Source organism: Benincasa hispida, chromosome 7 (assembly GCF_009727055.1).
Source record: "Benincasa hispida cultivar B227 chromosome 7, ASM972705v1, whole genome shotgun sequence".
Lineage (NCBI taxonomy): Eukaryota > Viridiplantae > Streptophyta > Magnoliopsida > Cucurbitales > Cucurbitaceae > Benincasa > Benincasa hispida.
The window spans coordinates 16,419,989-16,444,510 of record NC_052355.1 but is presented as its reverse complement, the minus strand read 5'-3'; the positions used below and the strand labels follow the sequence as shown (position 1 = coordinate 16,444,510).

Genomic DNA, 24,522 nt, shown 5'->3' with positions numbered 1-24,522 from the left:
AACAAAGTTTTGAACAAAATAAAACTTAAGATTTAAAAAATTTGAAGAAGCTAATAAAAGTAAGGAACGTCTTGCGATGATGCAGTGAATTATACGTACTATCATAGAAACATCGCAAAACAACACAATCGGAAAAGAAAGAATTTCAAAAGGATAGGGCATACAAGATAACAAGAAAAAAACCTTAGGCGGAATAACGCATGCGATTATGCGTTGGAATCCATGCGATCGAAGCCATGCGCTAAAAGGTGAAAGGAATTCTTCCGTTGTACTGCACACCGAGGAGACTTATTATTGCACTTGCAAGGAACAATCGCACCACAATGAAGGAAGCAGCCATATATCCAAAATAACAATAAAAATAAAAATAACCTAAACTAAGAAAGCAAGTTAAAGATAGAGTAGAAGACGTCCTTGGAAAAATAAGAGTGTTATCACCGCAAGAAGTCTTCCATGCAGGAGATGGCTCTCAACTGCTCGGGTCAAGTTTCCTTAACCATTGGAACTTCCAGCAATTGTTGGGTGCATGTTGGCCATCATATGCTTAGAATTACCTTCAGCTCTTTTGCGATTGATTGCCCTTCTACCTTGGGGTCAATACTGGCTTTCGACGCATCGCCTACACTTCAATATTGTTTACAATCTGGTCGCACAAGCTGCAATACTCCCAAGATAAAAAGGTTACCTGCAGAGACACAAAACTCAACAAACAATTAGCTGCCAAGTCCCCGGCGACGATGCCAAAAACTTGATGATGGGAAATTAGACATCAATTACTCGACAACTAAAATTTCGTGGACACAATATGTGATGCATGTCTTAAGGTATGCGTTGATTATCATGCATCGATGGTCATGCGTTGGAATGACTATGCATTAATAAAAGTATGCGATGACCATGCGTCCTGTCACAAGTTTTCTTGCGCTCACGCTATGTATAACGTGAACCCAAGTTTCTCGGGTGATCCGAGGTCGAACTCAAGGACTTGTAGCTGGATGAATGCGGTAACGTGCATGCAGCGGTTGAATAAAAGAATGGATGGGGAGGTTTCTAAGCTAACACTACTCGTACTCCTAGCTAACAGACAACGCAATGAGAATATGAAAGAGAGGTAGATACACCACAACTCATGACATGAAATAAATGAATGGGAAAATAGATAAAATGTGGAGATGTTTTCATTGCAATACTTAAGAATGATCGCAAAGGCAACCTTAGTCAACGCAAGCTATGCGATCATGCTACACACACTTGAGCCTAACTCTAGGACGTATGCGGTGGGTATGCATAAGTGTTGAGATGACCGCATACAATCACCATATCCTACTTCCTGGATGCATGCAATATCCTATCTGTAGGGTGCATAAGCTGTGTGATAGCAAACGGAGCTTATTCCTAAGTTCCCCATTCTTGCTTATGCGTTCCAATCCACTCTCCCGAGTCTTAGATTTGGATTTTAGACTAACCTTCCAGGTATGCCTAAATGATGAATGACGCGCTCATAAGACAAGGTNAATCCACTCTCCCGAGTCTTAGATTTGGATTTTAGACTAACCTTCCAGGTATGCCTAAATGATGAATGACGCGCTCATAAGACAAGGTAACCACATGAACTTGGCTGACGCAAGATTATTCCTATCCCTAGTGAATACTTGCTTATATTGCTTTACGCGACCAACCACTTACCCTCCCGGGTAGTTAGTTATTGCTGGCTCTACTCATGAACAAGCGTGCTACAGCTTCATACTAAGCAAATAAGGTTTTCTCACACACTCACGCAACATACACCTTCTAGTGATTTACTACATGCTTCATATCCCTAATCCACATGACTAAGTATGTGATACTCTAGCAATCTCACTAAGTGATGCAATAAATTTAAAGATGCTAAGTAAAGAAGATGGAGATGGAGTTAAAGGAAACCCATAAATGCATTGAACACATCATGTATTAATTTATTAATCGCAAAATGTATACAATTCAATTTAAGAAAAGAAGAGAAAATGAAATGACCAGTTGGAAGCAAAGACTTGCTTCCAGCGGATGTGCGTCAAGGCTGCTGGTGGTGCCATGGATGGGTAGTGGAGTTGACTCTCCCAAGATCTAGCTCTGGTCGAAGGCTCTGGTCGTCATTCGGAATGGATGAAGGTGGTAAAGAACTCTCAAGCTTCATCTCACGCATTTGTCTGGATCATAAGGATCCGCCTTAGGCGAACCTTAGGCGAAAACCTTGGATTCAACCTTGGACGAAAACCCTGGACAAGTTGAAATTCTGCTCATCATTTCTTTATATAGAGCTGGATTGCCGACAGCATTAATGGACTGCTCTGATTTGACATTCGTGGCACGTTTAGTCCTTTTTGAATCTTTGCTGCTAACGGTGTGATAGGTGAAATGTCAACATCATCTTTTGTTTTTCCCAAGGTAGATGCGTTGATGCGTTCATTCCACCAACCTTGTGTTGATCCCTTTATCAAGTGTTATCATGTAGCCGCAATCATTCAGTGACCGCATTCACTTAATATCGTAACTCTACATGATGACCGTAATTGCTTGACGAGCGCAACTCCCATGCGATGGACGCATGCGGCTGATTACCACAACATCCATGTGTTGATTGAACGTGTTCGCCTTTGCGATGAAGAGTTTCTCCGCATGCGGTCATCTATGCGATGGTCCGGCTTCCGCGTTTGCGTCCACTTCCTGCGTTAGCTACAAAAATAGAACATTGAACGCATAATATCGCATAATAATGGGTTAGCTGATATTCATCATGCTGAACAACGTAAGCTCATTTTATCATGAATTCCGAACATAATTGCCGCATATTCTGCTTTACAGCCTTCATATTCTAAGTAAAAGGCTTAAGATGACATGCATTTCTATATGTCATCACTAACCCACCAGCTACTACCAGGGCAAGAAGGCCAAGGCTACAAAGGGAATTTTTTTCCATTGCAACAGAAGGGACATTGGAAGAGGAATTGTCTCAAGTACTTGGCAAAAAAGAAGAAGGCCAAACAAGGTAAATGTGATTTACTTGTATTGGAAATTTGCTTAGTGGAAAATGATGATTCAACTTGGATAATAGATTCAGATGCCACTAACTAAGTTTGTTCTTCATTTTAGAGAATTAGTGGAAAATGATGATTCAACTTGGATGTAGCAACTGAAGGTTGGGGAGATAACGATGTGTGTCAGAACTAGGCACGTTGTCTTTGCAAGGGCAGTGGGAGGACTCCGGCTTACTTTACAGAAAAATTATATTTTGTTGGAAAATGTATATGTAGTTCCTGATTTAAAGAGAATCTTAATTTCTGTAAAGTGTTTAATTGAACAACTATATTCTATACATTTTTCTTTGAATAAAGCATTTATTTTTTAGAATGGTATAGAACTTTATTCTGTTAAGCTGGAAGACAATCTTTATGTACTAAGATCGTTAGTAACTAAAGTTCTCCTTAATACTGAACTGTTTAAACAGCAATAACTTAGAATAAAAGACATAAAATTTCTCCTAAAGAAAATGTCCATCTTTGGCACCTAAGATTAGGACACATAAATCTCAATAGCATTGAGAGATTAGTCAAGAATGGACTTCTAAGCGAGTTAAAAAAAATCTTTACCTGTATGTAAGTCATGCCTTGAAAGCAAAATGACTAAAAGATCTTTCGCTGGAAAAAGTCACGGGGCCAAAAAACCCTTAAAACTTGTACATTCAGACCTCTATGGTCCGATGAATGTTAAGGAAAGAGGAGGGTTTGAATATTCCATCACTTTTACTGATGATTATTCTAGATATGAGTATGTTTATTTAATGCAACATAAGTCTAAAACCCTTGAAAGGTTCAAAGAGTACAAGGTTGAAGTTGAAAATGCATTAAATAAAACAAGTAAAATATTTCAATCTGATCGAAATGAAGAGTATATATATATCTAAAATTCTAATATTATTTGATAGAGCATGAAATTGTATCGCAACTTTCGACACCTGGTACATCTCAGAAGAATGGTGTATTAGAAAGGAGAAATCGAACCCTGTTGGACATGGTTTGGTCTATGATGAGTTATGCTTCCTTACCTAACTTGTTTTGGGGTTATGTAGTACAGATTGTAGGTTACATTTTGAACTGCGTTCCATTCAAAAGTGTTACTGGAACACCTTTGGAATTATGGAATGGTCGTAAAGGTAGTTCACATCATTTCAAGATCTAGAGTTGCCCAAGACATGTGCTTAAGGCAAATTCTAAAAAATTGGAACCTCATTCAAAATTGTGCCTATTTGTAGATTATCCTAAAGGAACGAGAAGTGGTTACTTTTATGATTCTAAAGATAATAAAATGTTTGTATCAACAAACGCTACTTTTCTAGAAGATGATCACATAAGGGAGCACAAGCCCCGCAGCAAGATAGTGTTAAATGAAATTTCCAATGAAACTACTGAACCTTCAACAAGAGTTGCTAAAGTTGGTTCATCTAATAAGTCAAATCCACCTCAAACGTTAAGGGAGCCTCGATGTAATGGGAGGATTGCGAACCTGCCTATTTGTTATATGGGTTTAATAGAAACCTTAGTCATAGCTGACAGATATGTTGAGGATCCTTGTCTTACAAGAAGGTAATGGAGGATGTTGACAAAGATGAATAGATCAAAGCTATGGATCTCGAAATGGAGTCTATGTAATTCAATTCGGTTTGGATCTTGTAGTTCAACATGATAGGGTTAAATCTATAGGTTGCAAATAGATCTACATGAGAAAATGGGGTGTTGATGGGAAAGTGCAAATTTTCAATGCTAGACTTATGGCAAAGGGTTATACCCAAGTTGAGGGAGCCGACTATGAGGAGACTTTCTTACCTATTGCCATGTTGAATTCTATCCAGATACTCCTATCCATTGCCTCATATTATGACTAGAAGATTTGGCAAATGGACGTCAAGAATACTTTTCAGAATGACAATCTTAAAGAGACCATATATATGGAGCAGCCTAAGTGATTCATAACCCATGGTCAATAGCAAAGATTTGCAGGCTTAATCGAACCATTTATGGATTGAAACAAGCTTTTCGATCTTGGAATATAAGATTTGATACTGCGATCAAATCTTATGGCTTTGATCAAAATGTTGATGAACCTTGTGTTTACAAGAGAATCATTCTTGTGTTGTATGTAAACATTATCCTACTCAGAGGGAATGATGTAGATCTACTGACTAAAATTAAATATTGGCTAGCGACCCAATTCTAAATGAAAGATTTGGGAGAGGCACAGTTTGTTATGGGCATTTAGATCTTTAGAGATCAAAAGAACAAAACGTTGGCCTTGTCTCTAGAATCGTACATTGATAAGATGCTTGTCAAATTTTCAATGTAGAACTCCAAGAGAGGTTTGCTCCCTTTCAGGCATAGAGTTATTTTGTCTAAGGAACAATATCCTAAGACACCTCAAGAAGTTGAGGAAATGAGACATATCCCCTATGCATCGGCTATTGGTAGCCTAATGTATGCAATGTTATGTACTAGACTTGACATCTGTTATGCAGCGGGGATAGTCAGTAGATATCAGTCTAATCCAGGATTTGATCACTAAACTGCCGTTAAGAACATCCTCAAGTATCTTCAGATAAAGAGGGACTACATGCTCATGTATGGTTCTAAAGATCGATAAAGTCTCTTACAGAAAGTCGTCTTAATCCCTCCATACTATGTTCCACTATCCATGGAATCGTGTGCCGTGTGAAACGTAGATCATCGTCGTTCTTAACCGAGACTCATGATCCTTACAAGATACACGGATCTAATTTCTAGACTAATAAGGATTCTAGGAAATCCACATCAGGATTAGTGTTCACTCTTAACGGAGGGACAGTAGTCTAAAGGAGCACCAAGCAAGGGTGCATTGCTAAATCCACTATGAAGGCTGAGTACGTAGCAGCTTGTGAAGATGCTAAAGAAGCTGTGTGGCTCAGAAAGTTCCTAATTGATTTGGAAGTGGTTCTAAACATATCAAAGCCCATTACCCTTTATTGTGATAATAGTGGTGTTGTGACTAATTGCCGAGAGCCTAGGAGTCATAAATGTGGGAAGCATATAGAGGGGAAATATCATCTCATTCGAGAGATTGTGCATCAAGGAGACGTGATCATCACACAAATAGCTTTGGTGCACAACGTTGTGATCCATTTACAAAGGCCCTTACGACTAATGTATTTGAGGGTCACTTGCAGAGTATGGTCTACGGGACATGTCACATCTAGTCTAGGGCAAGTGGGAGATGTCGTACTAGGTGGGTATTATGCCTTAGTTTCTTGTTTTGTGTACTTTTACATTAGTATGACTTTTATGATGTATACCCCACTAGCTTTAAGACAAACGAGAGATTGTTGAGGTTGATGCCTTAAATCTCGTGGGTTCTATAGTTTGTAACTGTATTGTACAAATAATTTATTTATTTAATAAAATCTTAAGTATTTTATTTGACATTTAGTAGCATTAACCCACAAAACCAATAAACTAACATACGAGGTTATCTTTTGTAGTTTAAACATGTATGTAAAGACATGTAAGTGGATCATGTTTAAGCGATAACATAAATGGTTTGTAGTAGATGGATAAGGTTGGGTATCTTATCTTGGTGACACTACGAATACGACTCGCTTTGTAGATGCTACAATTGTTGTAAAGTACTACAAATGATCTGATCCAGATCATTCATATAGGGACATGTGAACGGGGTATTCTATACAAAGAGTTCTGTATAAGACTAGACCATGAAATGAATAGTCTCAATACGTAACACCCTTGATAATAGAGATTTACATTTCACCAGGATGACCATAGGTGACATGACTTGAATCCTGAGTGAGTTGTGAACTCCAGCCTATGAAGGTGATCCTTTGATTTACATGGGTGAGAGTGACCAGTTTGCCGACTCAATATATGCCTACTAATAATAGGTAGAAATGCACGTTATTATAGCTCAAATAAGTAAAATAATGAGAGAATGCGACGGTAAAAATAAGCAATATCATGTCCAAAAGCGTTAAACTAAGAAAATTGTGATAGCATGCGCCCATCGCATAAAAGCAGTTAATTTACTTATTTTATGCAGGAAATATGTGTTGGCACAAGTAAAATTACGATCCAAAGAATTAGGCATCTACGTGCTTGAAAGATTGTGGTCGCAAAGTCATGCAATCGTATGCGATCATGAGAAGTTTCTCAAAAAGGTGGCCGCATAAAGAATGCGCATCAAGGTGACGACACAATAAATCATGATGGGATGGAAAGCTGATGACGGTCGAATCCAATTTAGTTGACAAGCCGTTAAAGCCACACTGTAGCAAGTACACTCAACTTTCAATGACCATTAATCGGTGCATCAGAGTAGGAGATTTAAGGACCGCTCATCATTGCAATCATTAGAGAGAAAGTTGCTTCACCTTAAGCTCTATAAATATCGAAGGCCACTATTTTAAAAGAATAAATCGAAGAGGAAGAAATTATAGAAGAAGATATAGAATAGAGAATAAGTTAGAGAGTCGTTAATCTGTTCACGTACATACTCAGACTTAGCTTTAGAAGACGGAGATGAGCTAAGAGATGAAGAAGCTGAGAGATCATTCACGGACAGATCGAGAGACTACCAGAAAGCACTACAAAGGGAGAGAGGGCCAACACTTGCAGGAGCAAGAATATTCATCTGGATAGAGTTGGAGTGAAAAAGACAGTGTAAAAGGCCACAGAAGCAAGACATTGCTTACCGGGCTTCTTATCTCTAAATTCTATTTGTTATTTTGTATTTTGTACTTACTTATAGAAAATGGAATTCTCATTTCAATCTATGTTCAATCTCTCCACACTTTGCATGAGTAGCTAAATTTTCGAATGGGTTGAGAAGCACTTAGCTAGCATGACCTAGGATTTACATTTTATACGACCATCTTGTCTTATGTATGTGTCATTCACCCTTTAGAGATACTTGAGAAAGTAGTTTAAAGATAAAATCTAAACTTGAGAGAGGCGGATTAGAATTTAGGCTTGAGAAAATTAGATTAGAACTGCATAAGATGAAGATAAAGACTTAGACATAAGTTCTATTGCTATTAACATATCGCATGCACCTTAAAAATATGATATGATAGTATGCGGTCACCTTGTGTATGTGTGCATCATTCATCATCGCATAGACAAGAATAGAGGCTTAGATATAAGTTCTATCGACCTTTTCGTATACATCGCATGCATCTTAGAAATAGGAATTATGGCATTTGCATTGAGAGATGACGTGTTGTTGTTTGTGTGTAGCATGATCGCATAACTTGTACGTAATCTTAAGAAGTGTTAGCTAAACCCCTTCTCAACCCGTTCATTGCATACTCATTGTAACTCTCGGTTTCATTAACTCTCCGTTCAAACTCCATCGCATAGGAAATTTTCTTAATAAAACACCATCCAACTTATTTGTTTTCACCACCACAAGAGAATCAAATTAACTGTCGCAAATTTACTCAGTAGTCCCTGTGTTCGACCTGGACTTACCAGGAAACCTAGTGAGGCTTATACTTGGGTCATATTAGGAAAACTTGCATGTGCAACACATAACACATCATCGCAAACTCGCACCATAATAGCATCATATTTACAACGTATCAAGTTTTTGGCGTCGTTACCAGGGACTACGGCAGTACATATTGCGCTAACAGTAAACCTTTTAATTTTCTTTGTAGCTTTTGACCTCTGTGCACTGCCATTCCTTGGGTAAGAAAGAAGCAAGCGTCACATGAGTGAAGGACATGCTCTTGAGCCCAACTACGACCCAGAGATTGAAAAAACGTTCCGAAGAAGATAGAGAAACAACTGACGACAACAACAAGAAAGAAATCCCAGAATGGCGGAACAACTGGAAGAAAGAGCCACAAACACGAGCAACATCATGGCAACCCAATTCTCCTGGCTAAACACTGCAATAGACCCATCCGAGACTATGCGTCACCTAACCTATATGATTTCTCTCCAGAAATCATGAGGCTAGCTTTGGACTGATCAAGGTTTGAGATGAAATCGGTTATGTTACAGATGATCCAGACATCCGGATAGTTTGGTGGAAGGCATGGCGAAGATCCACACGCCCATCTCCGGAGTTTCATTGAAATCTGTAACACTTTTGTGTTCCCGAATATCTCAGCTGAAGAAGTTTGACTCACGTTGTTCCTATTTTCGTTATGCGATCAAGCAAGGAAATGGGCATATTCCCTCGAACCAGGGGAGATAACTTTGTGGGAATAAGTTATAAAAAAGTTCATGAAGAAATACTTTCCTCCTACAGAGAATGCAAGAAGAAGGAAGTTAATCACAAATTTTGAACAGGAAATAGACGAATCGCTCAACGACGCGTGGGCAAGGTTTAAGAGATTGGTCCGAGATTGTCCGTTGATATGCGGTTGGAAGTCAATTTTACTCGACAACCAAAATCCCATGGATGCGGTGTGCGATGCATGTTCCTAAAATATGCATTGATAGCCATGCGTCGATGGTCATGCATTGGAATGAAAATTGCGTTAACGAATGTATGCAATCACCATGCGTCTTGCCATAAGTTTTCTTGCGTTCACGCCAAGTATAACATGAACGCAAGTTTCTCGGGTAATCCGAGGTCGAACATAGGGACGTGTAATATATGTTTACGGTGATTGTGCATGCGACGATTGAATAAAAGAATAAAATGATGTTGCTAAGTTAATCCTACTGCTACTCCTATCTAACAGACAAACGCAATGAGAATATGCATGAAAGGTAGAGATGCGACAAACCTTGACATGAAATAAATGAATGGGAAAATGGATAAAATGTGGAGATGTTTTCATTGCAACCCTTAAGAGTAACTGCAAAGGAACCTTAGTCAGCATCACACTATGCGATCATGTTACAACCATACACGGCAAGTCATTTTCCAATGGAAATGCGGTGCTCTTAATTCTAGGACGCATGTGTTGAACGCAAAGTATCCATAGAGCTTATTCCTAAGTCTCTACTCTTGTCCTATGCGATGATGCAAAATACATGAAAGCAAGGTGACCACATTCAATCCTATCCTATCTCTAGGATGCATGCGATGCATTAATAACAAATAGTGCTCATTCCTAAGTGCCTATCTCTAGTATTATGTGTTCTAATCTGGCTCTCTCGAGCCTAAATTTTGACCTGACCTTCTCAAGCTTAGATCCTGTCCTTAGACTACCCTCCCGAGTATCCCTAATGGACGAATGAAGCATACATAATAGAAGACAATTGCATAAACTTCGCTGACCTACAGTTGTTACTATCCCTAGTGAACAATGCATACCTTGCTTAATGCGTCCAACCACTTACCCTCTCGGGCAGTTAATTGTCCATGCGTGAAGAAGGAGATCCACGAAGAAGGAGATCCACGAAGAAGGAGTTCTGTTCGTGGCTAGTACGAGGGATTACTTAAAGAAAGGTTCTTCAAAGGTGAGGTTTCTTGAAACCTATTTATTTTATAAAAGCATGTTGTAGTTTAACCTTGATTGCATATCTAATTGTATATTTACTGTAAACTATGTTTTCAATAATTAATGGAATTTGGATGATCCACTTCAACTCAAGAATCTCCTCATGTCGAGTTTCCTTCATGAACAATATGGCGCTAGACCATCTCTTGGCCTGAGAGATGACTTATTGTTCATTAGAGGGATCGGTGATACTTAAGGAGTTAGATGTAACTACAGGGGAAAAACGATAATTTTAGTCCAACTGTACTTACGAGCAATTTGTGAAGGGTCATCGGACTATTGACTGATTATATCTAATGGACACAGAAATATATCTGTAGTGCAAAGAGTGCAATTGTCGGTCTTTAGTGGAATATCCAGCAGTTAATGGACGTTGGATAATTTAATTAAAGAAGTTTAATTAATTATCCAAGTACCATTGAAGTTTCGATCTATAGGTCCATAAGGTCTCCTCTATAGCTTAATAGGGATTATTAAGAATTAATTTTGGATTAATTTGAATTGTTCAAATTTAAGGGATTAATAATATATGATATAATTATTCAAATCAATTATATGTGATATAATTACTATAATGTATTTGATACATTATAATATAAAGTTTATTCTGAGAGGAATTAAATATTTAAATATATCACACACACACGCACACACACACACACAGAAGCTTTGGTTCTTCAAAGGCTAGTAAATCTTAACCATATTTCTTCTCTAATTTTTTTTCTTAGCATGCTGTAAATTTGTTTTAGAATGCATACTTAGGCTTCTGTACTTTTATGATTCTATGAAATTTTCAATTGGGACAGATCCCGCTTCTGCATTGGACCTCACAGTCCTTCAAGGACGATATAGCCAGGTCACAAGGGACACAGGGGAATGTTGGGCTATCAGGTGCCGAATTCGGATTCCGAATCTTTGGTCCGAATCCTAGGCCTAGGGCGTTACGATCTCCCACTTGACCTAAAGCTAGTGGAATTATACAAATACAATAAACTAGGGCATTTACCATATCCAGTAACATTTCTCCACTTGCCCTAGACAAGATGATACATATCTCGTAGACCTAGATTCCTTAGATGACTTCCAAACACTTTAGTTGTGAGCCTTTGTAAATGGTTCATCAATGTTGTGCTTCAAATCAATCTTCATGACAATTATGTCTCCTTGTTGAACAATCTAGATGGGTGGCAACCCAAATTTTCATTTTAGTTCACTACCACACAATTTTAAGTTTTAATTATGGTTCAATATTTTAAAGAACTTCTATTTCAATAGTAGTTTTGTAACGTTTATAAAATATAAATAGTAACATTAACTAGGAGTTTTTGAAAAAAAAAACTTACAAGGTATTTTTAATGATTTAATCAACACAAAAACTAAAAAATATACAAACTACATTGTTATTTATTCAAATTCCCCATTGTTACCGTGTTACAATTTTCTATTCATCATCTTTTTACTTTATTGTTTACTATTTTCCATCCTTACTAAAATAGATTGCATCTCAAATACATTATTATAATCCATACAAAAATAGTCTGCATCGGAACACAAACTATTATAATAATTCATTAAAAAAAATTGAAAATAGTATTTTTTTTAAAAAAAAAAAAAGACAAAACAAAAATGAAGAATACGACCGTTGGATCCAGCTGGCGGTTTGAGTCCACGTCAGCTACTGTGGTACCATCGTGTGTGGAACTTTGTCTACTTTTTCTGTGCGGTTTCCAATTTCAATATAAAGACAAATCACAGCACCCTCAGACCGCAAACTCAGAAGTTTTAAATTTTATTCATCTTCTCTCTCACAAAGAGACTAATAAAATTAGATTTTGATTTGTATTTTTTATATTTTTTATTTTTCTTTTCTAAATTATAACAAATGTAAGTAAAGATATAAAAGAATCAATTTTAATATCTATACTTTGCTCATATTAGCAATTTAGAGTGATTCATATCTTAGAAATTCTAACCTCGATTATAAATAATCACATTGAATAACTTTTTTTTTTTTGGTTGAATTACAAATTTATTATATGAATTTTCCAATTTATATTTATTTAGTTGCTGAATTTAAAAATGTGGTTAATATATCGTTAGACTTTCAATCTTTTATTTAATAAGCTCATCACATATTTGAAGATATGAAAACTAATTGATCCATTAAATATAATATTGAATATAATATCTAGGGTAACCCTAAGCTTTTAATTTTGTGTTGAATAGTTTTGTAAATTTTTAAAAATGCTGAATAGGTTAAAAATATATCGGATATAAGGGGCATTTTCAAAAATAGAAAAATAAAAGAAATTATGTACACAAACTAACAAAATTTTAATCTTCTTTTTTAGAAGCCGATAGAAGTCTACCAATGTCTATGAGTGATAGAAACTAACAGAAGTGTATCAATGTCTGTTAGTATTTTTTTTTTTTTTTACTATGTCAATTTTGTGTAATAGTTTGACATTTTTTTATCTATGAAAATTTTTCTATACATGATTCGAAGATTTATTAAATTAAAAATTAAAAATTTAAATATCTATTGGACAATTTTCATTAAGTTCAAAATTAAAAGTTCAAAGCATTTAGAATACCATTTTGGTCATTATAATTTTAGATTTGTTCAATTTGAGTACCTATACTTCAAATGTCCAATTTAATCCCTATACTTTCAATAAATCTCATTTTAATCTATACTACTAGTTTTTTTTTTCACTTTTTATAACCCATAATATTTTTACTATAAAGTCTAAAACATATTTCACATAGGGGATTTTCAAAAATAGAAAAAGAAGGGAAACTATTTATACAAAATAACAAAATTTAATTCTCGTTTGATAGAGACTTATAGAGGTCTATCAGTGATAGAAACTGATAGAAGTATATTAATGATACTATGTGATAGACGTCTATCAATATCTATTGATATTTTTTCTTTGCTATTTTTATAAATAGTTTGACATTTTTCTATATCTGAAAATTTTCCTTTCACATGATTTATTTTCTTACATAAAAATTATTGTTATTATCTAACTAATTTCGATAAAAATTAGTTTCGAAGACTAAATTAAAGATTTATCGAAAAAAAAAAAAAAACTAAAATTGAACACCATGATCGAATATAGACAAGTTGAAGAATTAAACTTATAATTTTTCCAAAAAAGAAAAACATAGGGCCTATATTATCAATAGCAAGGATTCACTCACTCACATATTATTTTTTTTAAAAAAAAAACTTGTAATTCATCTAATTTTCTTTCCTCCGTTTCACCCTCTAATTCTTCTGCACCCTCATCAAATTTCCACCGTTGGATCTCTGACATATGCCTGCACCACTTTCTACAGTCCACATTCTAAACACAACACAGACAGCAAAAGTAGCTCCCACTAGTCCCCTTTTTGATTCTCTCTCTTCAAGAATTTCTCTTTCTTTAGGTTTTGTCCTCTGGGATTCTTTTATTTTTGGGGTCCGACCTAGATTTTGAATCGTGGGGTACTGGTGTTCTTCTTTTGTGAACTGGGTCTGTGGAGAAGCCAATTCTTTTGGGGGTTTCAAGTTGAACAAATTGAGTTCTTTTTCATTATTTTCTATTTTTCTATAGCCATGATTCTGCTCTTCTTTCTTCTAGCCGTTTCTGTTGTTTCTTCTGGTGAAGGTAAGCTCTTCTTCTTCTCCTTCTTTTGTGAATGTAATGTTGCCATTTCTGTTGGATTTTCTTGCTAGATTGTATCTTTCTATTTGTTTGTTCATGTTTCATTTCACTATTTTGCTGTTTTTCATTCTGTCTTATGTGGGTTTCCCTTCATATCACTGAAAATCGTCTAAAACATTGGTAGAATTAGTTTCAGTGTAGTGTTCTTTCCCTGTACTTCAATGGGTTTTTAATAGATTTCCCCCCCTTTTGTTCTTTCTATTTGATTGGCCATAGTGGAATTAGTTTCATTGTGTTATTGTGTTGATGGTTTTGAGATTTCTTTTGAGAAGCTCTGTCATAACTGTTTAGAGGGATCTAGATTTGGAATTAGTCGGGAATGTTGAAAGATGGGAAGAGCTTCAGATGACAGTAGTTCTCAAATCAATGGGACTTTGGTTTCTGTGGTAAGAAGTTGAGGTTAGTAATGGAAAATCTTTCTTTTTAGTGAAAGTGAAATCTATCTGAGCCCTCTTTGATTGGTTGTTTTTGTCAGCAACCATATTCGGTTCCAGCTCATCATTTTCTGTCTATTAACATTTTAAGTCTTAACCTATTGTGATGTGGAGAATCTTGGAAGAGCAAAGTAGGTGCTAAAAAGTTTAGCATGTGGTGTGTTATGGGGTTTAAAAGAACTTCATCTGAGGGTGCTTTTAAACTTTTCCTTATACAATTGGTTCACTAAGAAACATCAAAATACAAAAGAAGGGCAAGATAAAAGCATGGAGAGCAATTAGAGGTATCAGTCTATCATCCGGTTTTATATGTTTGAAATAGTTCTTATTTTGGAAGGTGTGAAGAAGACTAGATAGATGCTAACATATTATCACGTGCTTGTGGGAATCATCTCTGAGCTTACTTTCACAACCCTCATTCTTGATTGCTTGAGGAAATTAATACGAGAAGGGGAAACATTACAATATTGTCTGATGTTTGCCCATACTATATCGAGAGAAGGGTGCAAAGAAGGATAGGGACTAACAAACTGTTAGGAATTCAACTCCCAACAACACCTGCAAAACTCAAGTAATTCACACAAAGACAAGACATAGAACAAGAAAAACCACTGTTGTATTGAAAAATCTCTGATGAATGTCCTCGATCAGCCAATAACTCAACAACAATTCAACAACAGCCAAGATGGCAAAAAACCAAACCACCAGCGAATTCTAGAGAGTTGGAAACCTCTCCTATCCAAACACTCAACCAAATTTTTCAATAAAGGCTCCTATATGCATGTACTCTCAACATAACACCATTCCAATCTTCTCTACTCTCTCTGCACATCCCACGTCCCACTTCTGACTGACTAATTGTCAAATAACGCTATTCCTCTTTTAGCCATCCTACAATAAGTCTTCATAATTTGGGGAATGAGGCCTCACACAAGCCTAAAAAGAACCATTTAAATCTTCCAAGTCTAGTTACTTTTGATATGGAAACAATAACTTTTCTTGTTTTGAAGGGTTGTGAATTTTATAAATCACTTTTATATGATTATGCTGTTTTCTTCTATATCCTGTGTTTCATACAGTACATTATATGCTTTTTGAAAAATATGCAATATGAATGCTCCAAGATGTCTGGTCTGGTAAATATATGATACATTTGGCCGATGTAAACTGTGCTTGGATTTTGGATGCCTTTCATTTCTTCTCCTCTTCCTCCTTTCCCCTGTTTGGGTTGGTTATAGCTTTTCTGTATATGTATGTTCACAATCCTTTTCATGTTTGTTATCATGATTTTACTCCAACAGAGTGGAAAAATGTTGCTTTGTTGTTGAAAAAGACTGTCTAAACTCTTGAATATATAATTGCAGCTGCATTCATTGGTGTAAACCTCGGAACAGACCTTTCTGATATGCCCAGTCCCACTCAAGTAGTTGCACTTCTTAAAGCTCAAAATATTGAACATATCAGGCTATATGATGCGGACCGTGCCATGCTCGTTGCACTTGCCAACACAGGCATCCAGGTGACTGTTTCCGTACCCAATGACCAACTCCTCGCAATTGGTATGTCCAATGCGACTGCAGCCAACTGGGTTGCACGAAATGTCATTGCTCATGTTCCTGCCACCAACATCACAGCAATAGCTGTTGGCTCTGAAGTTCTTACCACTCTTCCAAATGCTGCCCCAGTCCTAGTCTCGGCCCTAAAATTCATTCAATCTGCTCTAGTTGCATCTAATTTAGATCGCCAAATCAAAGTTTCTACCCCACATTCTTCTTCCATTATTCTCGACTCATTCCCACCATCACAGGCCTTCTTTAACCGTTCATGGGACCCTGTCATGGTTCCTTTACTTAAATTCTTGCAGTCTACTGATTCTTATCTCATGCTTAATGTATATCCATATTATGATTACATGCAATCGAATGGTGTGATCCCTCTAGACTATGCTCTTTTCCGACCCCTCCCTCCGACCAAGGAAGCTATCGATGCCAATACCTTCTTGCACTATACTAATGTCTTTGATGCTATTATTGATGCTGCATATTTTGCAATGGTGGATTTAAACTTCACTAACATCAAAGTTGTTGTAATGGAGTCAGGCTGGCCATCCAAGGGTGATGCATCGGAGCCAGATGCAACTTTAGATAATGCTAACACTTACAATAGCAACTTAATTAGACATGTTCTTAACAATACTGGAACACCCAAGCATCCTGGAGTTCCTGTTAGTACCTACATATATGAGCTCTACAATGAGGATTTAAGACCCGGTTTGGTCTCGGAAAAGAATTGGGGTCTCTTCTATCCAAATGGAGTGCCAGTTTATACCTTACACTTGACTAGTGCAGGTGCTGTTTTGGCAAATGATACCACAAACCAGACCTTCTGCGTTGCAAGAGATGGTGCAGATCGTAAGCTGCTGCAGGCAGCACTAGACTGGGCTTGTGGACCGGGAAGAGTCAATTGCTCTCCATTATTGCAGGGGCAGCCATGTTATCAACCAGATAATGTTATGGCTCATGCAACCTATGCTTTCAATGCATATTACCAGAAAATGGCAAAGTCTCCAGGGACCTGTGATTTTAAAGGAGTGGCCATCATCACCACCACAAACCCAAGTATGAAATCTTGAAATGCTTAGAAATATTGTAAACTGATATGCTAATTCATCATATGATATCTCCTATAATAACTGATTATTGTTCCCCTGAGCTTCTATGACCAAATAATACAAGTAAAAATGTGAATAGATGCTGCACAGGCCTTCATACTGAAATAAATTATAGACAGGACTCTATTCCTGAATATGGCAATAATATTATTTTCAGAGATCTGGGAAGTATTTCATGTAGATGTAAACCCTTGTATGTTAAGAAAACTGTTGATTTTTACCTCCTGATTGCTACAATAGGAAGACCATTGGAAAAAACTGGTTGTAAGAGCACAGATTTTTGACATTTCCATATTTGCTGTTGATTTGCTAATGTTTGGTTTGACATTTCTCGTCGCAGGTCATGGTACGTGTATTTTTCCAGGAAGGTAATAGATGACGACTCTTAAATAGCTATACTAAATTATGTTTGTTGTCTCAGTTAGATGCTTAGCTTAAGCATATATGTCCTGCTGACTGACCTTTCTTTTCCAATGCAGTTCTGGATCAAATGGCACTTTAGTAAATAGCACATCTTTGGCTCCATCCTCAAATTCTTCTGATACAGCTGGTGGTTGCCTTGCAAAGTATCTCTATGGTAGCAGCCCTTACACCAGTTCAATGATCTTGTGTGTTTTATTAATGACTTTGGCATTCTTGTGATGATGCTGCTGCATTTTTCATTTTGTATTCATGCATCCCCATGACGGTTTCGGATTGTCGAACTGCGTCCCTTGGGTTCCAAGCTATTGTAGCATATTTAACCAATTTTGTACGGTCGAGGGTGGACGGGTGGAGATAGGTCGATGAATGTGGCTATATTATTAGTTCGAGTTCGATGAGCCATAGTTTGGATTTTGTAGAGAGAAAAATTCAAATGATTATTTGTGACTTGTGTAAGTTGTAACTATCATCATGTCTGGGAGTAATTACATTCTTTGGAGTTTGGGTTTTGAAGGGTAGTTTCCATGCTAAGCGAATTAGGATCTTCAGTTTAATCACTCAAGAAGTTGTAGGTAGTTGAAGCCAATTTTTATTTTCTTTGTACATTTTCTTTTCTTTCTATTAGAATTTCTTTCTACCTTTCTCTCGAGACTTCAGACGTTGGCCTTTCTTTCTACATGTTGTTCTCCCTCACTCATGTTCTCTAGTTTTTTAGAACGGCAAATATCAATTTATACTCCTAAACTTTAGGGATTCCTTAAATCTTGAGAGTTGTATTAATTTAAATCCTGAACTCTGGGATTTGTATCGATTTAAACCTCAAATTTATAATTATATGAATTTAAATCTTGAACTTTTATAAATGTATCAATTTAAATCTTGAATTTTCATAAATACATCAATTTAAGCCTTGAATATTCATAAGTGTATCTAAATGAAACACAATTGAGAATTAAGTTAATACAATCATGAAAGTTTAGGGTTTAAATTGATATACTTACGAAAGTATAAGGTTTAAATTGATATAATTATTAGTTTGGAGTTTGAATTGATACAATCACTAAAGTTCATGGTTTAAATTAATATAGTTATTAGTTTAGGGTTTAAATTTTTATAACACCCAAAGTTTAGGGACATAAATTAATATTTGTCATTTTTAGAATGTATTTGCACATAATTGCTCCAATCTGAATTTGCTTAACTTTTGGATTACTTATGAATGAGCCACCAAAACGACTTTACTTGAACATGATCTGTTCTATAGATTGTACAATTGTGTCTTTGAGTTCTATAAATGAGCCACTAGAAAAGGAATGTGACCTAGTATAAATAATATCATTTATTTTTTACGCTTTTCTTACTCATGTTTGTCTAACATTGGGATCCATTTCATTTAGGTCATTTAGATGTAGTGATGTTCTATGAAACACAGACACAGATACAGCTATATGATACGGATACGACGATTCGTCATTTTCTAAAAAACTAAGATACGGATACGTCATATTTTTATATATATTTTTTAATATATATATTTCTAAAAAAATGAGGATACTGATGCGTTGAAGATATATTACTTTTCTTTAAAAAAATATAGGATATTAGCATACAAGTTAATAATAATAGTAGAAAATAGAATACAAACACTAAAATACAATACAAAAAAGCAACATCTAAGATGTTGAAGTACAATAGTTAATAAAATGCAATAGAAAAGTGACTCAAGAAAAAAAAAAAAGAAGAAGATTAGAGAGAGAAGTATGAAAATAAACGAAGAACTTATTGTTGAAGATATCCAAATGGTTTATATTTTGGTGGATTTTGTGGGGACTCAAATGTGAAGATGATTCTAGTCTAGGGTTTGGTCCGTTATTTTTTTTTCTTTTAGTTTTGGACTCAAGTGGTGAGTTTTTTAAATAGGTTGCCTAATTTTAGATCGGGAAGGATTAGATGAGTTACTTGTCTTTTTTCTTTTAAAAAAAAGTACTCATAGAAATAGATAAGTTAAATCGCGTATCAGATACGTATCTGGAAAGTATTGGTAGCTGATATATGTTTGATACTGATTTTTTGTCTCACATGAAGTATCTGTGCTTCATAAGTGATGTTTGATTTATGTACCATTCTCTATGGCTCAGATGTCACAAATATACTTTCCTATTTTGAGGGTTTTCTTTAATACATTGATGATTTAAGTATGTAAATAAAAAAAAAAAAAAAAAAATGTCTTACCATACTTAATTTGAAAAATACTACTGTAAAACTTAAATAGTACATATATTTCCTTATTTAGAAGGATTCAGGCAACTAAATTTGCTAAGCAATTTGTATTGCATTGTCTATAACAAAGTGGATACCGTGCAATTTGTAGCATTTGTCAATCACATGACCTTTGATCCCGTGATATGCACATCGAGGCCTTTGAACGTTTTTGTTGTTTCGTTACGTATGAATTTCCAGTGGTTGTGCTATTGGAAGTTTCAATTGGAAATAGGACAATAGGTTTAATGGCAAAATGAGCAAATTTTTGTCGCTCTTGAATAACAACTGAAAATAAGAAAGAAGAGGATTCATCAACAATATCTAAATTTGAATAAGAAATACATATTCATGATTCTTTCTAGTCGGTTCTTCTGTTGATCCATCAAAAAACTTTATCTTATTCTTACCTCAAAGCGTAATTGTCATTGCTCTACTCTAGAAATTATAATTGGTTGCTACAAACAAATGCTCAAAAACAAATATCGTTGTAGGTTCGAAAGATTGGTGAAGATAAAATAGATTCAATAGAATAGTCAGGTTAAGTTTATGCTTTGATGCCATATTACACAGTATGAACAAATGAAAATCTTATCTACTCATCTTAGAAGAAGTTTTCTCACATTCAGTTTAAATATAAGCGGAATAAAATATAAGCAACAATAATGGTTATATAAGTAGCAAAGATTAATACACATAAAAAGATTTAAGGCAATAATGAAGAACAAGTAAAGAGTAGCATAAACTTAAGAATCCATCCACTTCCACACATTATTGAACTCAAGGAGGAAAAAGAACAGAGGGAACCATCATTATTGTGATGCCTTGCTTTCTAACTTCAACGTTTCATTTCTCCCTCGACCACAGGTGGGATCTCGATTCCCTTGTTTCGTCTCTGTACATTTTCTTGCCAACCTGAACATAACAGTCGATCGATTTCACTTTTTTCATAAAAAAGATATGTATGTAAAAGATGTTAAGAATCCCACATTGGGAAAACCAATAGATCTCACGCTCCTTATAAAATAAATGAGCTACTCCTCCCATAGCTAATTTCTAATATCAGAGTCCATAAAATCTAAACGAGTATTCGAGGACGTGTAAGAAGATAATTACCGATATGCATGTCGAAACCGCGGTGCTTGAGCTCACGATACTCTTGACATATTGCACAACTCCAACACCAATAGTGAACACAACAATCGTTGCATGGAGTTTCTTGGAGGTTGTATTTCCTCCTCAATCGAGATCGGTAAGAACAAGTGTAAAGGCAAATACAAGGTGTAAAGGAAGCAATCAGACAGAAAATTAATGCGTTACCAAAACAGGCTGCATCCACAATACAACACATAAGCATAACTATACATGTCATTTTTAATTCTAAACCCTATTATATCTCCAAAAAAAAAACTTTGTTTGATAATTCATTTGGCTAGACTAATTGTGGAAAAGAAAACACAATTTTCAAAATTAAGAAGTAAAGCATAAGGTTTAATCATTTGTTTTTTTATTGTTAAGAAACATTTGAATTCTTAGCCCCATTTTTAAAACTATGACACATTTGATAACCATTTTGTTTTCTGTTTTTTATTTTTAAAATTTCAACTTAATTATGAACTTTATTTCCACCTCTAAATTTCTAATTCTATTGTCCACTTTTTACTAATGTTTTAAAAATCCAAGCTAAATTTTGAAAATTAATAAAAGTAGTTTGTAAGTTTGGTTTTTTATTTTAGATTTTAACTAAGAACTCAAATATCTTTTTAAAAAGAAAAGTGAAAATCATGGTATAGAAATTGGGAGAAAAACAAACACGGATTTCTAAATCATAAAATTAAAAACAAAATGGTTATTAAATGAAATTTAATTTTTTTCTGCTTCCAAACACTTGTTTTTCTTTTTGGAATTTGATAAAAAAAAAAAAAAAATCAAACCTTCCTCATACTAAATAAATAATGAGTTAGCTAGTATAAATATAAAAAAACAAGAAAACAAACAAAACTGTAAGCAAAAAAAACTTAAATGATTATCTAATAAAACCTTACAGTATATTTTTGTTCTAGGTAAAATTTGTAAAAATTTATAAAATTGAACAGAAAATTTTACAATCTATTAAACAGATTTTATAAAATTTATAAACTTAATGAACATAAAATTTAAAATTTAAGTATTTATTAAACATTTTTCAAACTTCAAAGATCTTTTTAACACAAAAAAATCCAAAAACTTAGTATTAGACATTTTTAAAAGTTTAATGACCAAATAAACAGTGTCGAATTCAAAAATTAAACTTGTAATTTAATAAAAAAAAAAAAAATCTGAATGAAAAAAAAATATATTTCTTTTATATTTTTTCCGATTATAGAATCCTTAGAATATTGTGTTTGTATATATTTTGTTAATTAAATGTTAGGCTTATTACAACTTAATTAAATAATTATTCAATTAAAACTTACAAGTTGATCCTTCATCTATAATCTCTGAGGTTTGCCCAAAAGGCACACATGGACACCATGTTGTACAGCAACCTTAAAAGAAAAAAATAAGATTAAATGAAACATTATAGCATAAATATCATATTATTATTACATTATTATAAAATTAAAAAAAATAATTACAAAGGATGCATAGAAAAAGCACAAAAATACCCCTCAACGTGGATAAGTTTCCATAATATCCCTAAACTTTTAAGGATTTTATTTTAATCCTTGAAATTTGAAGTTTGTTTCAAAACAACCTTTATAGACTTTTGTTGTTAACTTCACTTTACGAAAAAGTTTGTATTTGTTCATGTGAATAAATCTAAACACATATATGAAGAAAATACACAAATCTTTTTTACCTTTGGTAGACTTAATTATAGTTAATTTTTCATCTACGAATATACTTTTATATAATGTTATCTTCCTTCTTTCAACTCCATGACTCCAATTTTTTGTTCTTTATTTGAGGTTTTTTTCACTAACCCGTCCCCAATTTTTTTTTTTATCCGTTGTTTAGATTTGTTCACTTAAGTTAACACAAACTTTTTTTTTCCATGAATTTAATGACAAAAGTCTTCAATAATTATTTTGAAAAAAAAAAACTTTAAACTTGAAGGGTTGATCAAAATGAAACTTTTCGATATAATTGATACCAATCCTATAATTCAGAGTTTTTTTTTTAGTAATTTATCCGACCAAAATTGCGTGAAAATCGAGTTTATCCCTCGATTTTGACATAAAACTTTGCATATTTTTAACCTCTCAAGTAAATGATAAAAAATTACTCAAACACAATTCTCGCTATTTTAAAATAGAGGTAATATCATTCGTCAAAAATCACTTCTAAACATGTTCGATCACCCGATTCGTAATAGATAAAAGATCACAAGAAGAGGGAGAGTGAATTTACATGATTCCATGTCGGAGAAGCAATCACAGAGGCCACTGGACCATGGCGACCCATTTGTCGAGTTCGCCGGAATACCGCCGGTGCTGGCCATATTTTAATCTTTCAAAAGAATCAACAAAAATTTAACTTTGAGAGAGAAGTGTAAGCTGTGGAGTTCCTCTATTCTCTAATTTATAGTAATTTTTTTTTGTCTACTATAAAAAAGATAATGGAGGAGAGAGCAAGGTTTTTGAAAATTCAAAGAGACAATAACTTGCTTGGGCTCCATGACAATAATGATCGATTTAAGATAATAATGTTTGTTCAATTATATGGCCAAACAAGATTCGAAATATCGATGTCGATGAAAATGTCGAGGTTTCGAATTTATGGACATATCGATATTATATCGATGAACATTTCGGAAAAAAATATGGAAATTGATGAAAGTTAATGGAAATTGTTATAATTAGTCAATAAAACTTTGGTTGTGGCTTAATTAGACTATAATTGACCATTTTTTTTATGACAATTTATATAAAGTAAGCCAACATTTAAATGTTTATAGTAAATATTTGTGTAAATATTGATGCAAGAGCATAAATTTTAAAAACGGAAAAATAATTACCGTATAATATAAACTTTAGAAATATTTTGAGGTGAAATGATGTGAAAATTATGAAAGTTTTAGATGGTTAAAGAAAAATCTTACGTAATTTCAATTTTGAGGTGAAATGATGTGAAAATTTGATGAAAAATTTTGAAAAATGTTAAAAATAAATATATGTTATTTTTCTGGGATTTTTTCAAACTCAATTTCTTTAAAAATGAAAGTTTTGGGTAAAAAATAAAGCTAAAAATTGAGAAAAGATGGAAATTAGAAAAAGAAATACATAAAAAAGGCTAAATCTTTTATCAATGATATTGACGTATAAACTATAGAATGGTGTGTTATCAGAATCATAAAATTGAAAAACTTGAACTAAACTAACATAGCTAATTAAAAAGAAAATTCGAAATGTCGAAATTTCTCAAAATTTTCTCGAAATGTCGAAATTTCATCGAAATGGGGAATTAGAATATTCTCAAAATTTGGAGAAAATTGAGAGAAAACGA

The 24,522-nt window shown here is 34.4% G+C and overlaps 2 protein-coding genes across 2 annotated transcripts; one reads left to right on the top strand and one right to left on the bottom strand.

The window, feature by feature from the left end:
- The first annotated feature begins 13,886 nt into the window (after nt 1-13,886).
- LOC120081795 (glucan endo-1,3-beta-glucosidase 3) lies at nt 13,887-18,537 on the top strand. Its single transcript, XM_039036963.1, has 4 exons — nt 13,887-14,190; nt 16,046-17,299; nt 17,693-17,720; nt 17,832-18,537. Exons 1-4 carry the CDS (start codon nt 14,139-14,141, stop codon nt 17,992-17,994), a joined length of 1,497 nt encoding a protein of 498 aa, XP_038892891.1. The 5' UTR covers nt 13,887-14,138; the 3' UTR covers nt 17,995-18,537.
- A 2,072-nt stretch (nt 18,538-20,609) lies between these two features.
- LOC120081781 (cell number regulator 2-like) lies at nt 20,610-23,619 on the bottom strand. The gene is made up of 4 exons (XM_039036942.1): nt 23,428-23,619; nt 22,491-22,562; nt 21,151-21,363; nt 20,610-20,949 (listed from the first exon to the last, which is right to left on the bottom strand). The coding sequence occupies exons 1-4, from the start codon at nt 23,516-23,518 to the stop codon at nt 20,873-20,875; spliced, it is 453 nt and encodes a 150-aa protein (XP_038892870.1). The 5' UTR covers nt 23,519-23,619; the 3' UTR covers nt 20,610-20,872.
- Nucleotides 23,620-24,522: the final 903 nt, after the last annotated feature.